We start from the raw sequence: 26357 nt of genomic DNA on the forward strand, positions 1-26357 counted from the left end.
ACCAGATACAGGTGGAGAGGAGGGAGATTATGTTTTGATGTTACATTTTTGTGTAAGACATTTTTATATTGCACCTTGTAAAACTCTTTATAACCCATATTTTGTAGCCAAAATATATTTAAAATGTATTGTAAATATATGTTATAAACAGTCAAGCTCAATGAAACATACTTTCTTTAAACATAAAATATATTTAATGTCTGCCTAGTTTGTGTACTGTGTATATTTATTATGTCTATATAAATACAAACACATGCATGTATATATTTAAGTAATATATATATATATATATATATATATATATATATATATATATATATATATATATATATATATATATATATATAATGAATATATAAATATATATACATGAAAATATTTTAAATATATATACTGTATGCATGTGTGTTTATGAACATAACGTAACAATGTACATTAATTTATGTGTAATACATATATACACACTTATGATCACACGTTACAGACAACAAATAATGTTTTTCTTTATATTTGATGTGAATATATAATAAATAATGGATTTTTTTATATTGTAGCTTTTCAGAAATACTTTGCAAAACATTTTGGTATATACAAATGTATATATATATATATATATATATATATATATATATATATATATATATATATATATATATATATATATATATAAAATGCAAATATAATACAATACATTTGTTTGCTCTACTAGTGCCGTGTAAATGCAGTAACTAAACACTAGATGGCACTGAAAACTCATCTTTTATCCTCACTGAAAGCCGTGCGGTCTGGCGGACTGTTCGTCGGCAGTGTTTTGTTTACACATCCGTTCTAGTCACCTTGCTCGGAGATGATAGTCGCAAATAGCCTTTTCTCCATTACGTGCATTCTACGAAAACAGCGAGTCAAGGTACAAATCACCTTTCGGTTTAATTCGAAAGCTGCTCGGCAGTTGGCGCGAATTACAGACGCGGGAATCTGTGTTCCATACCTCCACTCGAGACGCTAATTATGGGGTCACTGCGGTCTCAAAAGAACACGTTCCTTTTAAATATAACCGAACTTTTAAAAATTGCGCTGACCGCAAACGCATGATTACAACCAAGTGGCTGCGCGTTTTAGGGAGGCAGCTTCAACAAACGCTGGTGAACAAGAAATCGCGTTCATATGAGGTAAAGTTAAAGTTGATCATAAGTATCGCCAGAACGTTTCTAATATACCTTCCTTATTATTTCCAAACTTCTGATTTGCGCTAAAAACGAACCGCATATTGAAGGACCTGAGCTCGCGCTGAACGCAGTTTAAGACAAGACCGTGCCTGCGATCAATGATGTATTTAACAGATGAATCACACACTCCTTTCCTGACAGCGAGAGAGAGAAAGTGAGAGAGAGAGAGAGAGAGAGAGAGAGAGAGAGAGAGAGAGAGAGAGAGAGAGAGAGAGAGAGAGAGAGAGAGAGAGAGCTCAGCATGGCCACACACAGGACATCTCAGACATTTGCTCCACCCAAAGAGGATATGCATGTGGAGCCCGTAGAGAGGGGCTGAAACTATCCAACCTGAATCACAACTTTTTCCCTGTCCGGGGGTAAAGTCCTGTGCGCGCGTATGAAATCACATGGCGTTTTAAGAATGCTTCAAAGATGGCGGTTTGTTGTAACAGAGTGCAGAAAAGTGCATGTTTGGAGGTGCTGGTGCGGGAGCGATGGCACGCGGTCCTGGCGAGTTTAAGCGACGCGTCGCTGACGCTCAGCTGCGAGGAGCCCGCGACCGACGCCGGCGTTAACCTGAACGGCATCACCACCAACGGCTCCTACGGTGACCAGCCGGACCCCGCCAGCAGTCCCAAAGCCGGAGTAAGGACTCCTTTCACGGACGCGCAAGTTCCAGAAGCGATCGCCAACCGCAAAAGATGCGTCAAAGTTATCAAGCAGGAGGTCGGCGGGTTGGGGATAAGCATCAAAGGCGGGAAGGAGAACAAGATGCCTATTCTTATTAGTAAGATATTCAAAGGTCTGGCTGCGGACCAGACGCAAGCGCTCTACGTCGGGGACGCGATCCTGTCCGTGAACGCGATCAATCTGCGGGACGCCACGCACGACGAGGCGGTGCAGGTGCTGAAGAAAGCGGGCAGAGAGGTCGTGCTGGAAGGTAAGGACGGGAGCAGGTGTGAATGGACCTGTTGGTGAGAAGAACTGAAGCTTAATCTATATTTGGTAGATTGGACTTAACCTCACTTTATGCTTTGGCCAGTCTAAACTGGTATGTCGCGCGCACTGCCTCTCTAAAACCAACTAAATGTCATCTTGGAAACCAGCTAGACTGGCATGAACCGGGTTAGACCAGCGGACCAGGCCGGGTTAAGCTGCCTTCGCACGACGCGTCCTTCGCTTGCACCTGTGGGAAGGTCACTGCCAGAGTGATGGACGTGTTTGCTGTGCCCTCCAGTGTTGTACGTTAAGGATGAAAGCACCCTTGAGAGTGATAAAGATGTGAGGTTCCCCCTCGCTGCATCATAAAAGCATACCTCAGATTTCAGAGGGACGTTCGTAACTTTGCCACTCTCCGGGATGTTTCCTTTCAGCTTAGTCATGTTGAAGGTTTCCGCAATACAGCTGAAGATTTTAAGAAATGCAGTTAGACACCGAATGCATCGGTGCAGCAGCTGGTAATAAAGTAGATGCCAAGCAAAATATACGGATAGTGCGGCTTATAACTTATTTGATTTTTGTTTTTTATACAAGTTAAGAGCTAAGTTTGGTTATGCTTCAAAAAGGTGCTTATTGAGATCAGAATGTGGGAGAGTTTTTAGTAAGTGCTGTAAATCAGGCTGACATGTTGTCTTTATTCGGTCAAAGATGCATGAGTCAGTCACAAAGTTTATGCAAAAGCTCTTTCAATATCAGTCCTACTGCTAGACATGCCGCTACATTAGCTATTCTCTGCCGTGAGAGACTTTAACCCCATACCACCGTATGATATTTAAGGGTTTTCTTGTACACTGACCAGAGGGTCAGAATAGTCTCCGTCTGTAAATAATTTAAACGGGGCATTGGAGCTCAGTTGTGGATGTGTGCGTCAGTGTTTTGATTTCTTCATCTGACCTGTTGAAACACCATAAAAGTTTGTCCGTTATGACTCTATCGGATTACTTTGGAAACCGAACTTTCGAGTTGATTCAAGCGACTAAATACCAAGTTTTCGTATCTATATTTGGCCTGTTCAGTGGCTTCGCAGCTCCCCACCTGACGTCTTTGTGACTAAGTGAACACAGATGTGCTGTAGTTTTTGTCATATCCTCAAGCTTCAGGATTGAATTGCCCTCAGAGGTCGTATCGGCCTGTGCTTCAGTCGCTGATGGGCCGACGTTGGTATCCGTTTTTTTTTGCCTAGCAGGAGAAAATAATATTGGAAATTCTTTCTCCCTTATGTCGTTCCAGTATTGTATGACTTTCTTTCCTCCATGGAACACAAAAGAAGTTTAGCGCTCAGGGTTGCCTGTTTGGATTGTTTTTCAACCCAGTCCAACCAAAGAAACTAAAAATGATGGCCCACCACTGAACGCAACCCTCAGATTGTACGAAAATGTATGGATGAGATTAAAAAAAGGCCTCCAGTTAACCAAAAGATCTCATAAACAATCCTTGTTTGTCACGCTTGTAATAATCAAATTGCCTGAATGTGGAAAAAAACAGGTACATTTTGATTGAATATAGTGAGCTATTGATTCAAAGCCATTGCATATCAGACTTCATACCTCTGGCTTTTTTAAAGCAGAAAAGGAATCGTGCAAGGATGGGTTTGATTCCTGCGTAGAACTCATCATCATTAGCACACTTTGAAAAATTGATGAAACATTTCACTATATACTCATCATCGCAAATCTTCAAACAGAAATTACGATTTAAAGGAAAAACGTTCAACTGGTGTTAGCATAAAGGTCAATTAAGTTTATAGTTTAGACCACTTTCGGTGAACACGGCGTCTAATATATCCATCATCTGTTGTCTATCAGACTCACTATTTTGCTCAAGCAAGTGGGTTTTGCATGTCAAATCAAGGCCCTTGATTCCTTTCCCCAGTCCTTGGGATTTGGCTTCTTTGAATAATTCACTTTGACATTTCTTGCCAGAAATATTTGCACGTCCTTTTCCTCCCAGATGTACTACACCCAGCTTGTATTTTACCCTGTCACCACTCTATCAATCAACACCATCTTCTTTTAACAGACTCCCTGATGCCTTTCCATACTCTTTGTCTATATATCCTTGAGAAACACATTTGTCCTGGGGGACAAGTCAATGTCTTCGGCAAAATTACAGAGCCAGTCACATTGAAGTCAAGGTCTCTGGATGATATTAAAGAAAAATAAGTGCGGTATCAAGAGATTTGACAGGTTGATACCTACCTGTCTATGTGTGCGCCGAAAAAGTAAAGTACTTTTTTGTCTTTTTTTTGCAGCGTCACTTCATGCCTCAAATGAGCAATATACCAATCGAACTCCGAAAAGGGCTTTATTCTCCCTCTTAGAACAAAGAATCCCATTCTTAAAAAGCCAGGCAGTTTGTAATGAGTCTGACCGGATAAACACAGCACACAAAAAGCTGCTCTCGTGTACACCTGATGTTTTATGAAGATAAATTAAATGTGTGTTCAGGCGCTGAGTGTTCAACAACACGCTATTATGCTGAAAATAATTGCATATGAAATTAATAGTACTGTAGACCAGGGATGTTTTGAAGACAAAATGGATTTTAGTGCCTGTATTCATAGATATGCTTTAAACTAGAATCACTGCTCTTTAAAAAACAGCCAATTACTGCGGTAAGTGAAGACCCGGCTTAGAAGCCTAGACAAAGAAATGGGGATAATGAAACGCTCTGGAAGTCAAAGCACATTTTCAATGTTACTAGTGCGAAGCATGACAGCATGACTGTGCAAACCGTTTTGGTTATCTTACCTAAGATAGATGCATGAGCCAAAAGCACGAATAAATCATTCCTGGAATGTGGCACCGTACGCTTTCTGTTTTTTCTCATTCGCTCATGTATTCGGGTATTGTAAATAAATGATAAAGTGGGAGAAAATGAGACGGGGATTGGAATGAGGTCTGGTCCGTTGGAGAAGGGGGGGTTGGGGGGGGCTTGTAGTAAAGACCACTCTCACAAGTCACATGACCTCATTCTTAAAGCATGCGCTAGATGCAGGAAGCGGGGACGGCACATTTATCAAATAATTCTAACCTTAGCACTTGTTGCCCGGTTAGTTAATGGTTAAGGGAAGCGCGAGTTCGAACCATTCAATGCAATATAATCTTCTCGATTCAGCCTGGAACGTGACTTGGCCAGCTCTTGACATTCCCTTTAACAAAAGTTTAGGAGACACAGGAATGCGTATTCTCAAACAAAGTCAACTCCACATAGCAAACTATAGAGATAACTGAACAGTAGCCACAAGACTAGAATAACTGGTTTCGTGTAACATTGATCCGTGTTTTAAACACACAAACCACCTGGAACATAATTCGGTTTCATTTGGGTTTAACATCAGTGTTCGAGGCCATTCTTTTATAAACTACTCCAAATAATTGTGCAACGGTGGCGTTGAGTAACACAAGTCAAGTCTGTCTTCTTTTATTTATGAAGCACTTTATACAATACATAATATACGATTGTTTAAAAGCAGCTTTACAGTGATAAATAAGAAAATAGTAAATCAATAACACAATCAATAAATAAAGACATCAGTTCTGATGTAAGGTTAGTGGAAAATAGTAATGTTATTATTCTGTTGATGTTGCTAATTCAGTACAATATTGTATGTATGTGTGGTTTATAGTCCTGTTCATTGGTATGCTGATGCATATTGATACACAATATAATTTTAAATGTCTTCTTAATAGTTTATTGAAGTTTAATGGGTTAACAGTGGCCGGGGTAAAACTCCCCGATACGTACGGAAATAAACTACCTTTCAAAAACAACATCAAACGTTATTAATAGTATTATTAATTGATTTATTTTTGAGCACCGAACTAGCGTGATCATTTCTGAAATACATATATAACATTTTCCAATTGCATTTTAAAATATTTAATATTTTCCAGTGTAAAATAATTCACAGTGTTGCTATCCTTGATGAGCATCCTTTCAAAAAACAAAGAAACCTTACAGAACACAAACTTTCAAACCGTAATGGATCTATTTAATATAGTTAAATATTGATAAATGTTGCATAAAAATGTTGCATAAAACATATCAACAAGCCCTAATGAATGCTACTGATAGATGCTTCCTTTCCGCTGTGTTGTAACTACATTTGAAAGCGAGTCAGTGAAGTGCATAAATGCCATATTTAAATTTATGGACAGATTTTTGAAATTTCGGTGGTGCTTATTGCGGTCATGCAGCTGAAGTTTTTACTTAAACTCTCATTGTGATTGGTGCTCTCAGCTGTTGCACTTAACATTCTCCCTTGAGTGCACATCATAATGAGGGCAATTAATGTCCACTCCCAAGTGTGAATGTTCAAGAAAAATGGATCTCTCATGGACTGTTCGCCAATAAAACATGGATTTAATAGCGTCTATGAAAGCAGTCAACCATAAACACACCATTTCTCATGCTAATTTTCATAATAATTTAACATTTAGCTCGAAAATGACCTATTAGTCGGCGAACGAAAGTCAGCAGCATTTTTTTAGAAAGTTATTTTTGTAATGAAACATAGAGGACGCATCTGTTGTCTGATGTCGAGGTAAGATGATTCCGTTTTAAACAGAGAAGTAAATTTTAAACAAAGAGAAGTTCTAACTAACTGTTTTACCACAAAGTTTCCTATCGCCTTTGTAGAACATAGGAAATCCTTTCAGAGGTTTGTGTTTGTAGCCGGTCTCTCAGCTTGTCCTTGAGGATAAAGGACCACAGGAGCTCTTACGCCTCTGAATAGAGTTCCACCTGCTGTGTGGTGGACTCTAAAGTTCTGAGTAGTAATGTTTTATGCAAAAGCTGACTGAAGAATCCTTGACCCTGAAGTACACAGTAACATGTGAGACTCTGGCAGTGGCGTTCTGAATCACTTCCTCATTCAGATTGAGTATATGGATTATTTCGTTATCTTGCTTTGTTTTGTCCTTTGTCTTTGTTACTCTTATCAGTACGAAAGCGTAAAGACAGGGATTATCGTTTAGACATCTAAGTTTAGTGACCCAGCAGGTCGGGCTTCGTGTAAACGGAAGGGCATGATGATAACGCATAGGCTACTTTGTGTGTGATTGGAGGAAGAAAATGCTAGTCGTCATCTCCTCCTCCTCACCAGCTTTTCGTTAAACTCTGGATGCATTTTTAGACATACAGAAACTGTTTAGATGAGTGGTTGAACACGGACATTAAACTTTCCCAATATAGGTAGGTTCAGAAACTCGAAAGTTTTTGACAAATGACCATTAACTTGAGAATGAGAACGGACAAACTAATATTACTAAACTAACTTATTGTTTTCTGTTTTGATACCCTGAAATCATGTTGAAAATGCTTAAAAAACAGTGTCAACCAATCACTTGTGGTGTTTTTGCTATTTAATGTGTATTATTTAAGTAGATGTTTTGTTTTATACTGCATTAAGTGAAGATCAAAATCTATAAATACTTTTTTTAAAATCTAAAATATCAAAATTTAAAGTGATATCAGCTATACACTGCACAAAAAGGCTTTTCTAGCCTAGATTTGTTTGTCTTGTTTTCAGCCATAATATCTAGAAATGTTTAAATCAAGAAGGATTTTCGTCTTGTTTTAAGAACAAAAAAAAATGAAATAAGCAAAATAATCTTGTTTTCTGTTTGAAATAAGAGCATTTTGCTTAACCCACTGGCAGAATATTTTGCTTTACTTGTCTATTTTACAATATTTTTTAACTAGGGTTACAGCTATCAGAAGTTAGTAGGACATGTAGAGTCCCATGCTTTAAATCACATCTGCGGCCACAGGACTTTACTAGTCTCTCACAGTGCACTGGTGTGATCTTGATCCACTCTTCTGCTCCACTCTCTTCCATAGTTTGGTAACTTTACTGGGTTTCTTAGGCATAAATTTGTTGATAAACTTGCTCTCACGACTTCTCTTAAACATGCCGAGACGGATCCATACCCTGTTCGTCACTGAACTGGCAAGCAATTCCAGCTGCAGTGTTTAAACGCTTCTCTACTGAGAGACTGTCTTCTTTTGTGGACCTTGAACGTCCTTGTCATTGTAAAACCTGCAGTTTTTGAGAAACCACACATTTGTAATCACCAACTTCTCTTGCAATGGCTGTAAAGGTCACAGGGCTTCAGTGGCAGAGAGCAGCCAGTCATCTTACAAAGTTCCAAAATAAACACCAATAACCTGAAGGTATCTGTAAGTGTGCCCTAATTTTGATCCGAGTTCTTTTTCAAACATGTAATTTAGCTTTTTATACTGTGTTTCGGAATGCAATTAAAATGCTTAAAAATGTAACTTCTGTTAAGATAACTTGAAATAGGACTAAGCATTGATCTTGAAATGTAGAATAATTGTAGGTTGGTTGTTTTCCAGTTTTGATCTCCTGTGTATGTGTAATGTTCAAAAGCATACGCATTTCAAAGATATATTTTTAATTAGTAACTATAATATACATATTTGTAGCCATTTGGTAGTTAAAACCTCATGTAGCTTGTAGCATGCTACATGCTAATTTTATAGAAGATAAAATATCCAACACTGGTCTCCAAACCTAAAAGCATGCAGTTAGTGTACTTTACTTTTGAATATAGTGTTTTTTCAGGTTGAATTCTGAATGACTGTAAATCATTCTGTTGATCTTTCATTACTTGGTCCTGCGGTTAGGAATTGTTTACTTATCATACTCGGGCAAATTATGTGCAAACGTGTGTGTGGAGAAGCATTTATGTAATATACAACTGGTATGTTACCCCCAGGCATTCAAAATGATTGTTTTTACCAAATTGATGTCATGCCAAATAGCCAAACAGCCCGTTTCAATATGTCTTCTTTATGGGTAATTGTGAAATGCCTCTAGTGTTGTGAAATAGCTCTGTGCTCACTTGGTCAACAGCTTCCTGTAAAGATTAAGCTGTCATATGGAATGGAAATAATTGGCCCTCAGCGTGACGTTCACCTGAGAAGCGTGGCGGTTGTAATCTCATATCAGCAGGTTCATGTGTAGATGCTTTGGCCCCCGAGTTCACTGGCCTGTCATAAAACCAGCAGTAATCGCCCAGCAATGCAATAGGATACTATGCAAATGCGCGGTGAATTGATTTCCACGCTCGGGACAGCTGTGGGAGTGAAGTGGTTTTGCGTAGGGGTTTCCTGCTTTCATTTCTGACTGGTTAAGGCCCAGCGCACACGTGTGATGGAAAATTAACTCGCAGAGCTGTTTTGTTGTTGCCTTTTGAGTATGTGCGTCTGCTGATACTGTTATTTTCATCAAAGAACATGAAATGAAGAGAACGTGGGAACAGTTCACGGTACTCGCGATAATGTTGCAACCCTTCACTGACCCCTCTCTTTTTTTTTTTCCAGTGAAGTACATGCGGGAAGCGACGCCATATGTGAAAAAAGGTTCACCGGTGTCTGAGATCGGCTGGGAGACGCCGCCTCCCGAGTCCCCTCGTCTCGGCAGTCCTCACTTCGATATCCCCAGCCCCCCCTCGCTGTCCTTACAGGGCGACCGCAGATACATCCCCCTCAAAATGTGCTACATCACCCGCAGCATGACCATCCCTGACCCAGAAAATAGGTACTGCTTCTTATGCATTCAATGTATTGACCACAGGAAGTTCGCGAAAACTAAAAATATCGCTAAAATCGGATACGTAGATGTTTAAAGGGTTAGTTCACCCCAAAATGAAAATTCTGTTATTAATTACTCACCCTCATGTCATTCTGTAAGACCTGAAGATCATCTTCGTAAATCACAAATTAAGGTATTTTTGATCAAATCTGAGAGCTGTCTGATTCTCCATAGACAGCAACACACCTGAAATGATCCCAGATCCAGAAACGTAGTAAATACATCGGTAAACAGAATGAGGCAGTGGCTCAACGCAGTTTTGCGACTTTACGAGAATACTTAGCTTTTTTTTGTGCAAAGAAAACAAAAATAATACAATTTATTCAACCGTTCTTCTACACCGAGCTACGTCTTCCGCCGTTGTAGAGGGTATCACAAAGTGTACGCACTTTTTCCCCTAGGCGTAAACAACACTTATTATTCATGCACGTTTATTATTCCCGAACGCTCAGATATGTTAAGTAATCAACATCAAGTATGTTAAGTAATCTCCAAGCAAAAAAAGTAACTCGGGGGGAGAAGAATGGTTGAGTATATTGTTGTTTTTGTATTCTCGTAGCGTCGCAAATCGGACCGTTTAAACAATGTATTTATTGTGTTTATTTTTTATTATGGTTTGGAACGACATTAACCCTTTAAAACACTTATCAATAATTGAATAAATATCACAGTATTTTCGTCAAAATGAATTCAGCATTGTGTGTACTTTGCACTAATATTATGGACTTTTGTCGCGTTGTACTTGTTAAAATAGTGAAGAAGGTGATTGGAAGTGTTTCAGACAATCTCTTTGTAATGCCGTCTCAGTGTAAGCAGCAAGGGGTCTCATTATTCAGCGGGTGAATGTGACAACCCTGGTAATGCACTCCACACAACAAATGCTTTATGCCGGTCGCTCACTCCGTCATGTTTGATGTCTAAAGAGTGCTAGTGTCCTCTGCTTGTCAGTGGACGAACCTTCATGTCTTCAAAAGTGATGGAGGACAACATCAAAGTCCACGTCAACAATGACTTCAAGGATTTCGTATGTTGCCAGAATGCACGAGCTGGGCACTTTCCAAAAAACATGGCCAGAAATCAATCCAAATAAAATGCATGATATGAAGCCAGACATTAATCCGGCGACCTGTGGCATGGCTGTTTTGAATTACTATGGAATGAAAGAGAGCTCACACACCATGTTCAAAGAATAGCAAAAAATATGAATAAAATATTTATTAAGAAGTCACGAAGGTGCTCGGTTCAAGGTGACAGTATGTTTTCTGGTTACCAGTGTCTGTAAGATAAAATAGAACATTTATTGCACCGCTGTAGATGACTATGAAAAGACACAAGTCAGTAAGATATATTTAGTTAGTGCTGTCAAACTATTAATCGAACAAAGTAATTTAATAAAGAATCTATGAAAAATGTATCACAGTTTAATTAATGTATTTTTAATGTATTTTGATTAAATAGATGCAGCCTTTGTGAGGACAAAAAAAAAAAGATTAAAAACTAGCCAACCATAAACTTTTAAATGGTATATACCATATACAAATATGAATATAATTATCTGATTTGTTGTATATCAGTGCAACGTAGTTAACACAAACAGTTTTTCAGTTTATATCAACAAAACACCTGCATGTTTCAAAACCATAACCATGTACACTATTTTCAAAATAAGTTTTGTAAAACATATTAATTTGCAAAATAAAGTCTTGATACGTAAAATTGCGCAGCTAGTGCAAACATTTAAAAATGAATTAATCCATACCTGAAGGACACACATATATGTAGTTTTAAATAATATATGTTATATAAATCTTGTGTGTTTTTTCTGTTATTTAAAGTGCTTTTGCTTGAGAGGTAAAAGTTCCCATCAACCACACTCTGTTTTTGTGCTCAAGCCATGTGTTTTGTTTTTTTTTTTTGCAGTATATTGTACTTTTGTTGTCAGAGAAACGAACGCTGTGGTTTGTGAGATTAACCATAACATTACACAGGAAGTGTGTTAAAAGATGATGTACCAGCACTGAACTGCTTGAAAGTAATGACAGGCGGAGCGTGTCACATCCCTTCTGAAACACAGTAAGGCTTTGTGTCTGTGTGCTGCTGGAATGTTAAACATACTCAATCCTAATAACATTTTCCTAATATCTCTTTATAGATTGGGATAAAAAAACATAACCATCATCAACCTGATGCAAAATCTAGTTATCTTATTTAAAGAACGGGAAATTTCACTGAGCACCTATTTTGCTACGTGTTGCTGTATTGTATCTTACATAACAGCACTCTTCTCCTGTTCCAAGACTGCTGATATTTCGAATAATTTTATGATGATATCACTTTCGCAATGCTCATGGCCTTGGGAGGAATCGCAGCCGTGTTAGCATTCAGTACAACAGCACTCTTGCTCATAAGCCGTTGCTTAAGTATCTGGCGTGGGTTTATAACCTGGAGACGTATGGCGAGATAAACTGACAGGTAGACAGACAGACGAAAGACTGTTCCACTCCTGCCATGTGTTGTCAGTCAGAAACCCTCCGCAGACCGGCTGCCAGGTCGTCAGTTTTCACCCTCCAGCTCTGTTTTCAATTTACACCATTGTGTCCCGTGTCTTCCAGCACATCCATCACTGCGGTGTTCACGCAGGGCTCTATCAACACTGCAGACATTCACGGCTTACCTCAAGTGCCACACTGTGAGAGGATTCCTGTCAAATTCCTAAACAAAATCCATGTGGTATAAAAATAGATCGTGCCCCCCTCCACTGTTGTCTTTTCTTTGGACTGATCAGCGTTCTGATGATCCAGAGTGGAACTTTAACTGGAGTTGTTTTTGGTAGAGGTGAGAGTAGCTGGTGGTTTGGGGTAGGGAGATGTTCCTCCACAACAGATGTGTCGGTGACCCCTCTATCTGTCCTGTGTTACTCCTGCTCTTGTTTGGTTTGACTGGGTGTGCTTGGAGACCAACTAAATTTAGTTCATCTTCTTTGTTTTGTCCTCTTTGACCCATTAATTGGGTGAATGAATGAAGCATTTATATAGCGATTTATTGTGTATTGCCGCACACCCAAAGCCCTTTTCAATCAATGTAGGGGGGTCTCTCCTCGACCTTTTGGCCCAAAATGTTTCATTTTGAAGTGAATCATTTTTGATCGTACATTTTATTATTGATTTATTATTTCCAGTTCAAAAAAATAAATTACGTTAAGTGATTTAAGACATTCCAAGAGGCATCTCAGTACAGGTGGATGGATGACTAAAATTTATGGCTAAAATTCTTCACCTATATGTGATATTCAAGGTCAGAAAACTAGATAAATCAGTAACTACTTCTAGTTAACAAGAATAGGTTGGGTAGTCGTAAACATTTTGTTTCATTCTGGTTTTATTTTCACTGAGATCCACTGTAAATGTCGTAAGTTCTCAGAGTTGGACATTTTAGGTTAACTTTCTGAAGTTCACGATTTATTTTGACTATGAAAGGCATTGAAACACTCACTTCCTAAATTGGACACAGGCATCTCCATTAGTTGTGAAATTCTCCCAATTATAGTCTTAAAGGGCAGAACTCATTGGGCTTCATCCAAAAAGCTTTTTCCTCCAGTCTACTCCAAACACATCAGCTCCATCTGTGCCCACCCCCAAGCCCCTCCAAACTCTCCGTCTTCATGAAAGTAGGTCTATTTTTACCAACACGGTGCACCTGAAAATGATATTGTGGAGTGTAAGGTTAAGACTCTTTCTCTAGATGATGTATGAGAGGAGCATTTATCACTGTAAACTCCTGAGCGTAACTGATGTATGGTTCTGTTTGAACAGGGTGTATCTGATATTCTGGTGGTTAATGTTGACTCCAGAGCTCTTTCAAGCACTGTCTGTGTGTCTTTAAATGACGCAGATGTCTTGTTTTTCATAAAATGTGGTCCAATGTAATTATGTGTATTCTAGTCTGTACTATATTCAACTCATTCAACTCTACCATGTTTATTTTTATGAAAAGGAATAATTATTTCTCCATCTGTTCCTTTTAATATGTGACTACTGTACATATAGGAAGATATATTGTGTCTAGATATATTCATTTTTATAAAGTTTTTCTTGAAATCTGCTTTTATTAACCTTAACAAAGCTTTTGCTCCTTTTCTTTCTTGTGTTTCAGGCAGATTGAGCTGCACTCCTCTGATGCCAAGCACACAATAATCATGCGACATAAAGACACGGCTTCGGCCCAGACCTGGTTCACTCTCATGCAAACTGCCATCACAAACCTCACCAGCAAAGTCATCGGTGAACTCCGAGAACACGCAGGCCGCCACGGCATCGCCGGGAGCCGAGAGATCCGACACCTTGGGTGGCTCGCGGAAAAGGTGGAAACTTGCTGGATACAATTTTATAGACTCTATAAACATTTATTAGGATGGAAGACAAAATTTACTTTTTTTTTTTTTGCCTAACTGAATTAATACATATCAGCTCTGTTTTAGCTGTCCAGTACAAATCAATTTAGTTTGAGTTGAATGTGCATGTCAGGAACATGCATCATCATAGCTCATATTTTCTATGGCCGCTTTTCCACTATAGAGTCAGTGGTTCTCTTTGAAGAACCGTTCCATTAACGGATAACAGATTCTAGTCCAATATGCCAGCCGTTGCCATGGTAACACAAATGTTTACATATGATACGAGGTGTAAATAACCCCGCATTATGGAGAATGATCAGAAATTTCTTTCGTATTACTAATTTGTGTTTACTTTCTTTAAAAGTGAGAGATCCTGAGTGATGACGGTTCAGCGGGGTTTTCTAACCAAGCACGCCAAGAATTCTGGGCCAAAAACGGTTCGCAATTGTGTCGTTCCAGGCTCACATGGAAACGCAACTGGAACCTGACAGTTCTTAGAACCGCTCCGATAGTGGAAAAGCGACTTGTGTGTCATTTAGCTGTATGGCAAAAAAAAACGTACACTGTCTAAACCCACAGGGATGTCTTGCATAAAACCCAGCATCAGCTCAAGGTCGGTAAGCTGATGTAAGCTTTATGATAATTCTGGATCTGCAAAGAATTTATACAGTCACTTAAAACTTAGTTGTCACTTACTTATCACTCTTATTGTAACAGCTAACTAGAACATTTAGTTTATTAATGAAAACAACAAAATTATTTTTCATAAAATCAACCGAAATCAAAACGTATGTTTTTATTATGAAGCAGCCTTAAAGGAATAGTTAACCATACCTGTATGAGCTTCTTTCGTATGTTGAACAATAACAGATATTTAGAAAAGTCCTAGCAATCAAATGGTTGATGGTCCCCATTGTTTTCCGTAATATTTCTTTCCATACTATGGAAGTCAATGGGGACCAAAAACTGTTTGGTTCTTCAACATAAAAAGTAATTCATGCAGGTTTGGAATGGCATGAGGGTGAGTAAATAATGACAAATGGGCACTTCTTCACACATTTGCTATTAAATAGTGGACTATATAGGGGACGCATGCTTTCCATTGGGGCAAATGGAGCTTGGTTTTCGTGAGCACCATGCGAAACATCTCAAGCGGTCAGACAGTTTTTAAACAGCCCTGTCACAAACTGTCAAGCGCTGCTTTGTTGGGACTGTTATGTGAGTGAACTGCTGTTGATTTTTTTTAACAAAGGAAAAATATTTTTAATATGTCCCACCCGACACAACATTTTAATTACATCATTACCAGTCACTGTCTAATTTAGTTCATGATGCACATTTCAAGTTGCCCTTATAGCAAAATGAAAGATGTTATGTTACTGCAATGCAGAGTCATCAAATTGTAGGAAATAAATGAAACCTACATTTATTAAATATAATAATATGTAAGATTAAGTTGAGATTGTGGAGCTAATTTAACAGCCTTTGAATTTAATTTCCCGTACTTTGTTTGATATAACTGTTCTCTGACCTCTGCGTCCCTCCATTAGCCGATTTTTATAGACCTCTTGTATACATTTTGATTTTGTAACATCACTTTTGAACAAACTGTAAAGATCACACACAAGTGTGCTAACAGGGTCTGGATATACTGTACGCTCTGGTTGGAAACTGTACAGACAGTTCCTCTGAAGTGCTCAGAAATTCTCAGAAACGGTGGTGCGCGGTGCTGGAGCGATTGATGGAGGATGACTCTTCTCAGTGTGACCGCAGGTTTTTCCTCCCTATTAAATCTCCTTTTCATCGCCGTCCAATTAGCTGAGGCCTGGCAGGGCTGGCTAATAGAGAACTGCGGTGATGGCAGGGCTGTGGGCAGCCCCGTCTCAGCCTGTCCTTTAATGAGAGCTCCCTAGTACCGTCTCCTATTACCAACCTGCCGGCCCCTTGATGAATAATTATATGAGAGGAAAAAACCTCCAGCGCGCCGAATGCCCGCAGACAGCGAGCAGATTTCTTTGTGCGACGGCCGGAGTTTATAACAAGGGCCAGTTTGTGGTTACGCGGCTGCTTCTGATGCACTCGGCTCCGTTGGGGTCTCTTTTTAGCCTTAAGGCAAACTGACCCTCTGAAGAGCAGCCCTGTGATTTGTGAAGATTTGAGTGGTCTGTCAGGCTATCAAAGCCCTGAGGAGACGTCTGTCATAGAGAGGGGCTTCAGCAGTAAATCACACTAAGGTTGAACTTAAGGTCTTATTGGGAAAACTTTGCCAACTACTACTCGGTTGTGGAGCGTGTTTACTTTTGAGCTCATTAAAGTCAACGTATAACACCGTTTGGAATAAGCTTTCTGGGGAAAATCTCACAATTCGGAGTTTCATTTCATTTCATATCTCATGATATGAACTTTTTTCCCCGCAATTGCAACAAATAGACTCGCAAGAGTTGTTGGAAATTCTAAAATAATCTGAAACGTTATACATAAAGTCGCTATTGTGAGAAAAAAAGTAATGATGTGTGATTTTTAAAAAGTCACAATTACAATTACATTTTTTATAATGTGGTGAAAACAAACAAACAAAAAAACCCCCACTGAATTACTACTTGTTTACTCGGATAGCAAAATGTAAACTATGAAGTTGTTTATATTGTTTCCTGGATTTATATTGTAATTTTGAGGGGGGGGGGATTTGCAAGATATAAACTTTCGAGGAAAAGGTCTGAGTTGTAAGAGAAATAAATTGGAATTACCTACATTTTTCTGTCATGAAAAAGGCTTCTATATATTAGTGAAACTAAATATTCAGTAAGGGGGAAAACAAATGTGAGTGGGACTTGATTTTATCCATCTGGGATTGATCTGTTTCACAACAGAATGGTGGTTAGAGGGGAGTGGTTGAAAGTAAGATGGGTTTGTGAAGTCATCCGAAAAAGAATGCCAGATGCAAAGCAAGTTATTATACTTAACATTTGTTTTTCTGTGAAATAATGTGCACAAATGAATCATTCACAGAGAGACAGGGGTGTGTGGATGAAATCACATCAATGTATTGCCATTGTTTTTATCCTAATAATGCACCCATACTTCAGTCCTTCGTATTTGTTCGTGTTGTGAGTATTTGCAGTGAGTTCGTTTTTGCAAAGCGTTTCTGTTTTTGTTTTTTTCTGTGATTATTTGCAGCACATGCAATGTCAAACTTTCTTGCATTTTATCGTCTTTTTGTTTTGCTTCGTTTTTTTCATTTGCAGCACGACGATCTTTCTCGCTCACCGTACATTTTGCTTTAAGTAAAAGAATAATAAACTTACTTTCGAGATATTGTTTTACTTTTCTGTTAAATTTAGCTTGTTTCAGAAACTACGACTCTTTGCATATGTAAATTATATGCTGATTAGTTTATGCACGACAAAAAAAAGCACCATGTATGTAGTTTGGTAAGGAGGAAAAAAGGAGAAGGTTGTGCATGTACCCAAAATCTTCCCCAACTGGGAAAAATAAAGTAAACTTCGTACAGATCTTATATATTTAAAAACGTTTGTGGGTTAGTTTCCAGCTATTTTTCTATGTGAGAAACAGGAACTTGTATACGTTACACAGCGTTCTTTTTGAATTCATGTGGAAGTTGCTGACTAAGCACTCGGAGTTGCCTTAATATGCTTTAAACATGATGTGACACTTTTTTTTAATCATCCGAACGCTACATACGATTTCACGTACATTCCATTAATATAAAATATGCATATCAAATCGCATCACACACATCCACCTCTGGACCTAAGTGCTCATTTTGCTGATACATCAATAAAAGTTGAAGAGGCTGAATGGTTTTGAAGCTTAACTTTGTTCTGAAAGTATTTGGAGTTGCCGTGGTTAATCACAGGAAGTGGCCCTACAAGAGACACCCTTGAGAGGTTTACCACTTTGACAATGTTAATTAACAAGTCTCTCAGATGAACAAAAGACTTAAGGTCTGCACTTGACGTTTTACACAGGCTTTCATATGAATAGACAAAGAAAATTAGGACAAAATGTAATTATATGGCACCTGAAAGGCTTATTCACAAGTTATTCATGTGGTGTGTGTGTGTGTGTGTGTGTGTGTGTGTGTGTGTGTGTTTCAGACGGAAAGCGAAAGACAGTGCTGGAAGCCAGTGCTGGTGATGTTGACTGAGAAGGACCTGCTGCTGTTTGACAGTATGCCACGCATGAGAGAACACTGGCTCAGCCCGACACACACCTACCCTCTACTCGCCACACGGTACACACACACACACACACTCACACACGCCGTTAATGCTCTCATTTCGCTTGCACATACAAACACACCTTTGAAAAACCAATCAAGGTACACACACCTGCACTCCCTTCTGTTTAACACGTGCCTCTTTACGCACACATGCTAACACACACACGTTTCGCATGCCAGTTGGCAGTGCCGACCAATTGGGAAGTAAAACACACAACTACAGCCAGTTGGAAAGAAACAGTACAAAAGCATTACGGCTATTAAAGGCCCGTTGAAGCTGTATGAGGTGGCAGCTATTACTGCAAGGGATAGATTTGAAGTCCAAGTTTAACTGGACCGCAGCCCAGATCTCACTCTAGGGCTGATAGGGCAGTTATCACAGGCTCAGTTGGCATGCGCTAATGTTTTGCTGACCCTGAGATTGTCCAAAATGGCAGAAAGTATCGCCGTGCTTTTTTTCTCCAAACTTTTTTCCGAACTTATTTTGGCTCGACTTCCTCTGTTAAATCTCAAGTTTCTGTCAAACCGGGCAGCCCCGCCAATCGTGAACACTCGCCGGACCAATCCAAAGCCTGTATGTAGGATGTTTTGGTTGCTGAAGTATTTTCCCATTCATTTGTCCCATAGGGCTTAAATCTTCATTAAAGAGTTATAAGCCATGAGCAAATCTAACCAGCTCAAATCGGTTCCCCTATGGAGAAAATGAATGGGAATTTGAATGCCGCATTCTATTTAATATCAAACCTAAACATATTAATATCAAAGAAACATATTAAATGCAAAACTCAGTCATGTTGAGTAGCACTGAATTTCTATGGGGTGGTATGTTTTTTAAAATGTACCATAGTAAGAACATTTTGACATCATAATTTTGCACATTAAAATGCTTGAATAAATACGACATTGCAAATCCTATAAAAAAAAAGTACAGCAGACATCATTGCAATCTAAGGCACTTCCTTATAGAAGCACCACGGTAGATATCCAAAAACCGTTTTGTTTGTTATTTGAAAGTGATTTCCATGGTGAACTTATCTTGAGTATTTAATCGTAGGCTGGTGCATTCTGGGCCAGATAAGGGTTCACCGCAGCCTGGTGGCGAGTTGTGCTTTGCTACACGGACGGGAACCAGATTGGGTATCGAAGCGCATCTTTTCAGGACAGAGACGTGCAAGGACTTGTCACTCTGGACCAGACACATAGTCACTGGCTGCCACGCAGCTGCTGAGATGATCAAAGAAGTCACTACCAGTGAGTATGGATCCTACATCCTGCTCCTTTCACGGGTCCTATAGCCTCTTCACACCAACACGCTTTCAAGTTTCTAAAACGGGGTTTTCACATTGATTTTACAGAACAGTGGGGTCCCCAGATCCCTGGTGGTCCGTGACCTATAGGCAGGGTATCTGCAAAATAATTTAGGTACATACACACACACATAAAGATCTTCAACAACCTGTCAAAGTTCAATTTAAGTTTGAAGTGAAAAAAAATTATATTGTACAGTAGAGTGTACTTCTCAAAGTAATCATGAGCTTATTAAAAAGGCTGTTTAAGAACAATCATATAATTATTCTTTCATGTTTTAAATTTAACATTAAAGCTCTGTTAGTTAAGTAATAGAAGTAATGTTAAATATCTCATTTTAAATAAATGGTTAATTACTTCATAAAGATTTTCACAGCTCCATTACTGTAAAAATGTTTAAACGAATGATCCCTTTGTCCAAACTATATATGATTTCAGTTTGGTCTAATTAGGTGCTTGCTACAGTTTAATTGTACTGCTAAAAGAGTAAATGTAAAATGAAACTTCATCTTTATGGACTCCTCAGGTTTGAAATATGGTACCAGGATTATTTGTCATTTATTTCTTTTTTTATCTTAGTTAGCAGCAGTCTGGAACTTTGCAACAACTGTCAACCGAGACTCTCATTTACCTTCTTCCACACGGTTGTGTTTACATTCATCTTACGGCTGTAGTTTCTTAAATGTTAAACGCGTACTTATGTCAAACGTAGATTCGTGGCTACTCGCAAGCTTCCACGCAAAGATATATGCGCCCCGGGCTTCTGAGGTTGCGGTCCGTGGATCCAGCTGTACGGCGAATTCCAAAACGTTCTGTGCCGCAGTACAATATTTCTGAGTTTTGGATGTGCGTTATTCATACTGAAGTCGTTTAAGTAAAGAGTGTATTTTTAGAATGGAATGCCATGGCAGAGTTCCTGTGTGGTCTCAATGCAGCAGGCGAGGGGCACAGAGCAAAGCATTCTGGGAATTGAAGCCTGGACTGATAGGAAATGTATCTGCCGTTACTGAACTGCAAGTGAGCCCCTAGAGATCACTGCGCCTTGTTTGGAGATTTTTTGCGGTTTTCCCTTTCTGTTAGATATTTTCACTGTTCTGAGATCAGGCTTTCAGATAATTTCTACTTAACCTACAAAGCTGGAATGGCAAGTGGGCCGAGATTAAACTGAGCAATGATTAATGTTGATTTTCCTGTCACGAGCTAAGCATGTTAACAGTGCTGTGAGAAAACTTCTGAAAGAAACACAATAAAAATAGACTGACCTTGTTACAACACGTCACTCTCTAATTAATACATTTGGGAGAAGAGGATAATTACTTGGAGTTTGTAGGAAAGAGCAACAGATGCAGATCCTCTCAAAACAAACCAGACCAATAACACGTTAGACTGGATTTGACATATTTGTTCCTTTAAAAAGATCCTGTTTGCGTCAGGATCTTGGAAGCGCTCCATATTTGGGATTTTATGGGAAAGGCCCATTTGGAAGCTGATGCTGTATTACCTGTGTTTAGTCTAATCTTATAATCTGTTCAGAGACTTTGTGTCTCCGAACAGTCATTCTCTTAGTTCTCATTTTTTGGGTTTTTTGCATGTCATGTATTTTTTTTTTATTGCCGACCACAAGACTCTAAAATCCTGTTTCAGTCTGGATACAGTTTAATGGGGGCCAAGCAATGAAGGTGCTTAGGCATCTATTGTATCCATTAGTTTTCTTCTTCCTCCACTCTGGGAGTCTGTGGCAGAAAGTTTGGTCTCGATATTAAGCATAGCAAATTTAGAGTCTGTATCACGTATTTCTGCCAGTAATTTTGAACCATAAATTCTAAAAGCAAAATTCCGATTCCTTGGTGCGTACCGAAATGATCATTTCTTGCAATTGTTCTACTTCTACTTCACACTTTTTTTCACCTGTCCTAGACAATTTATCTGATTTTCACCAAAATGGATTCAGATCAGATTTAGAAAATGCTGGTTTCTGATAGATCAAGTTGTTCGCTCAAAGTGCATTAATAAATCTGGTGAAATTCACACAAAAAATGAATTTAAGGCTGTCTCCACAATACTTAAGTGGATTATGACCAAGCTTGACCTGAAGGCACAAGTAGAAGAGCACCAAATGTTGTTTTTTTGTTAATAATTTCCAAACAGTGTAATTAGATTTGGAACAGCACATCGAATCAGTTTTCATCGAATCATCGAAACCAGTTTTCCTTTGTCAGCCATTTTGAGCATTGACCATTTCGAATTTTGTAGTAAAAGGCCTGGCTATATTTTACAAATGTTTAGCATGGCGTTATGAATCTTCTAGAACTGCTTTCTGGAAAATTATTAAACGACTTCATTTAATCATTTAGCCTCTGTTGTGCTTCCTTAATGGGAGCTTACCGTTATAGTCATCATTATTTGTTCATTGATGGCTCACTGAATAGTCTGCACTCTGTGTAGATGAGAATAAAAAGGCCTAGTAGATATCAAATCAAATGAGTGATATTTTTGAATAAATATAAATAATACTAAAAAACCTAAAAATAAAATATTAATAAAACAAACTCAAGCCATTTGTTGGTTGATTTCCCTAAAACTTGTTACGTTGGCTCTGGGGCTCTTTCCATATTTCATCTTTAATTTAAGCGGCCCAATACATCATTATCTGGCTTCATTTATAATATAGTATCTTTAGTAGGCATATGCCGCTACACATTTTTTACAATGTTGTGATTAATCGCTAAATCTTTTAGCACGGAATATGGTATTATTACGATATCAAAATGAGCAAAAAAGCCTCTTTATTAACTAATGAAGACAGAATAATAAAGATGATTAAAATAAATAGCCTACCGGGACTAAATTTAAAAGTCGCTGTGAATGAAGGCCACTGCGAATACAAAAATCTGAATAGATATTTGAGTCATTTCAATTAGAAAGTAGGCAGCTGCTTTGCTTGTGGGGTTTCCGGGGTGTTCCAGCTGTTCAGCTGCCTCTGCTGTCAGAGGGCGAAGGTGCGCTTTCATTCAGAGCGTCTCTCGTGGCTTCATAGTGAAGCTGCTGGCTCCTTGATCACCTCCTGGTGGCTGGATGCAGTACAGGTCATAAACCCCGCCCTCTCCATGTAAACCAATTGGACCAATTGGAAAAAAAAAACATTCAATAATATAAAACATAATTTATTGCACTTCTAATACAATTTTCCAAAACATGGTTTGTTAATTATGGTAGTTATTTTCATGCTGTAAAAAGGGGGCGTGTCATTGTTGGTTGGGTCTGCTCTACCTCATGACAATACTGCACAGATTCTGCGTCCATCTTTTTACAGTCTGTGGTTCCGCCATGCGCTTCTCACGAGTACTTGTTTACACCAGTGTACGCACGTCACTTCGAGAGTTGTGCATATTACCATTTAAAGGGAAAACTGTTCTTAAAATACATTAAATAAAAACGATATAAATAATAAATTTTCTGTATTTTGATGTGCCCATGATAACAATACCGTGCATATTCATTTTTGTGATATACCTGTCACGTGTCTAATCTGTAGTGCTGGATGGGATTATATTATTTGGTCTTCTTGTTCTGTTCATGTTTACTAAGACACTATATGAAGTAAATGTGTTGTTTTTAATAAATTCATAAAGATAAGCCTGCATAGACATATGAGGAACATTCACGTTTCCGATGTACTGAATCATTACAAAGCTATTGTAGTTCAGAGGCCCCAAAAAATTCCTATGCTAAGCTGTTGATGGTAAAAAAAAAAGAGAGGCTGTTTGTGACTGACTAAAACCCCATCTGGTGGGAAAGAGTCCCTCAGTCCTGAAGATCAAGCTGTTTTGATGGGGATAAGGTTACAGTATTGTTAAGAGCAACATGGGAACGGTATTCCGAAATCCCCTTTTCAGGAGCCCCTCACGCAGAGTGTGTAATTAATAGGCGTTTGAGTATTTAATGTCAAATGTATTTCCAATTTAATGGGTAAATTGCAGAAGAAGATGCTTTTTCATTGCTGTGATGATCTAATCAGCCTAATGGACTGGGCTGTAGCCAGAGCCGAGGAGTTTCTCAAAGGCACACAATGTGAAGAGAACACACTAGCCTCGCAATTACCCGGTCAAAGAGAGATTCAGGGAGCTTTATTGGGGCAAATGGAGGGAACAGCAGAAGTGGATCACTGGCACACTCACAATAGACATGGTAACAGTAGGTTTCTACACGTCCTGTGGTGCCTGATGAGCTGTAATTGAACGTATCGGAGGGGTGATACTAGATACATGGAGTCCTGTGATGTATTTGAGGAAACCACGGCGGTATTGAGCGGATAACTGGTGATGAATAATGTACCAATTATCAGGCGAATCAAAGGACATTTATCTCACAAATGGAATCCTTTTTCATTTTATTCGCACCTTAAAGGAATTTGCTAGAATTGGTCGACCAGAAAGGCAGTTCCATTAGTACTGTTCGGTACTGAATTTATTTATTCATTTTTATTTTGATTGTTGTAGTACTTGGAAAATATGTTTTGGTGTGAAACTGTACCCAAGTCTTCACACATTTACAAAAATATTTTTATTGGATGAACTCGATTTAATTGATTGCAGGATTTCCATCCAATAAATATATGCAGCCATAAAAAAAAACTAATTCACGTGATAAAAATGTAATTGTGTTGAGCCAATCCAGCCCTGTGTAAAGCATGATGGGTAGGGGAAAATCCACTTTCAAGTTACGCATGTACATGCATTTATGAAATTAAGAGGCTGTAAAGAATTGTTGGATTAACTGAGTTAATTAAGTTAATTGAACAAGCCTCGAAAGCTATAATTGAAACGTTGTTTCAAAATGAAAACGTGTAGTTAAACCAAAACGCAGCTGTTTCAAGTCAGTTTAACACAATGGAATTGTTTAAAAGGGAAACCTACTGTAACAATGGTGTTAGTTGACAATGTTTTTTAAAAATAAACAGAATGGTGTTGGAGAATCTTTTTTTTTGTGTGTGTGTGTGTAAATCGGAATGTCATCTACTCACAAAAGTAGCTGCATTACAATGGGACGTTCTTTCACGTCTTTTTAATCCTCTGGTATGACAACTCAAAGTGTTTGTATGGTATCTGTGATGACTGTATGTTTTGTTTCTTCAGGTTGTATGTATCAGGGTCAGGACTGTCGGTTGGTCATTCACTACGAGCGAGGTTTCTCTGTCGTAACAGATGGAGAGGACAGCTCTGTGGCACAGCCTCTCTTCAGTTACCCGTTTGAAAAGCTGAAGATGTCTGCTGACGATGGAGTACGGATCCTCTACTTGGATTTTGGCGGAAACGAGGGTGAAATTGTGAGTAAAAACTAAATTAATCATTCGTGATGAGAGTGCTGTCATTGGGCAATTTTTCGGACCGCATTTGTACTGCACTTGTACTGTACTGTACTTAAATACAATATTTATACAATTAAATAATAGTACAATAGTAAGTAGTATAGTATTCTTGTGGCAAATTATTGAAAGTTGGATCACAAAATCATCATTGTTGAATTTCTGAAGGTCCACGTGTGACTGAAAACTCAGCTTTTTCATCACGAGAATAACATTTTAAAATGCATTAAAATAGGAAATCAATATTTAAAATGGTAATTTCACAATATTGAAGTTGTTACTGAAAAAATCTTACAGTTTTTAAAAAAATCTTACCAACCAATTACTGATTGAAATAGCGGTTTGATTACAATTTGAATAATTTTTTTTTTTTTAATTCAGTTGCACTGTAAACAAATACAGAGATATTTATCAAATATTGTCAGTACAATCTATTGTTAGCTGTATCACACGTGAAATTCGTTAGAACAGGAAATGATGCATGTCCGTACTGATGGACAGCTCATCTCTGAAAGACCTCTCTGATCACAATAGCGTTTCTTAACACGTGTTTATCACATCAGGAACGTCCCTTAATTGCTTTTTTTTTTCTATTCACAGCAACTGGACTTGCACTCCTGTCCCAAGCCCATTGTTTTTATCCTCCACTCCTTCCTGTCTGCTAAGATCGCAAGATTAGGATTGGTAGCCTGAGATTGAACTGTTATAGACTTAAACAGTGACATGATTTATTCCAACATGGAGAAGGGAACCCCGTAACGTAGTGGAGCTCGCAAGACTGAACGAGGGGGGTGATGCAGAGCTGGCGCTGTAGCAAACCGGACCTCTGAATGATTTTAATTACGTTTCGTTAATGATAAACTATGTATTTTTCAGAGAGATATTAATTATAGTGAAACACAATTTCACATTGATTTTCTACGAAAAAAAAAAATCGAACTATATAATGAACACTAACTTGTAATTGGAACTAAAGAGAAATACTTAAAGTATTGTTTTAGAATCCAATACAGCAGAGTATTCAGCACTTACAATGCCATTAACTTCTATATAACAGGAGGGAAGGCGGCCATCTGTATGACAGCTGTCTGAGTAATCACATCTGTCTGGCAGCTAATGTGGATTAAAGAGAGGCTAGTTTAAACCTTGTTAATGCACATAAAAGTTAAACGGCCTAAAACAGTCATCTCGTTTCGTTTCTGGTGCTTTCACTCGGGAGA

The 26357-nt window shown here is 38.5% G+C and overlaps 1 protein-coding gene across 1 annotated transcript; it reads left to right on the forward strand.

Moving 5' to 3' along the window:
- The first annotated feature begins 1461 nt into the window (after positions 1 to 1461).
- Positions 1462 to 26322, forward strand: sntb1 (syntrophin, basic 1). The gene is made up of 7 exons (XM_043261937.1): positions 1462 to 2148; positions 9558 to 9774; positions 13981 to 14188; positions 18340 to 18476; positions 19519 to 19715; positions 24908 to 25098; positions 25738 to 26322. Exons 1-7 carry the CDS (start codon positions 1641 to 1643, stop codon positions 25828 to 25830), a joined length of 1551 nt encoding a protein of 516 aa, XP_043117872.1. The 5' UTR covers positions 1462 to 1640; the 3' UTR covers positions 25831 to 26322.
- Positions 26323 to 26357: the final 35 nt, after the last annotated feature.

The sequence above is a fragment of the Puntigrus tetrazona genome, chromosome 16 (genome assembly GCF_018831695.1).
Source record: "Puntigrus tetrazona isolate hp1 chromosome 16, ASM1883169v1, whole genome shotgun sequence".
NCBI classification, from domain to species: Eukaryota; Metazoa; Chordata; class Actinopteri; order Cypriniformes; family Cyprinidae; genus Puntigrus; species Puntigrus tetrazona.

What these genes read in the sequence shown, in the direction of transcription:
- sntb1 (XM_043261937.1), top strand. Translation starts at nt 1,641, where the DNA reads ATGGCGGTTTGTTGTAACAGAGTGCAGAAAAGTGCATGTTTGGAGGTG. An exon ending in TTGGGTGGCTCGCGGAAAAG is followed by an intron (nt 14,189 to 18,339) that starts GTGGAAACTTGC and finishes TGTGTGTTTCAG; the next exon opens with ACGGAAAGCGAAAGACAGTG. An exon ending in GCGGAAACGAGGGTGAAATT is followed by an intron (nt 25,099 to 25,737) that starts GTGAGTAAAAAC and finishes TTCTATTCACAG; the next exon opens with CAACTGGACTTGCACTCCTG.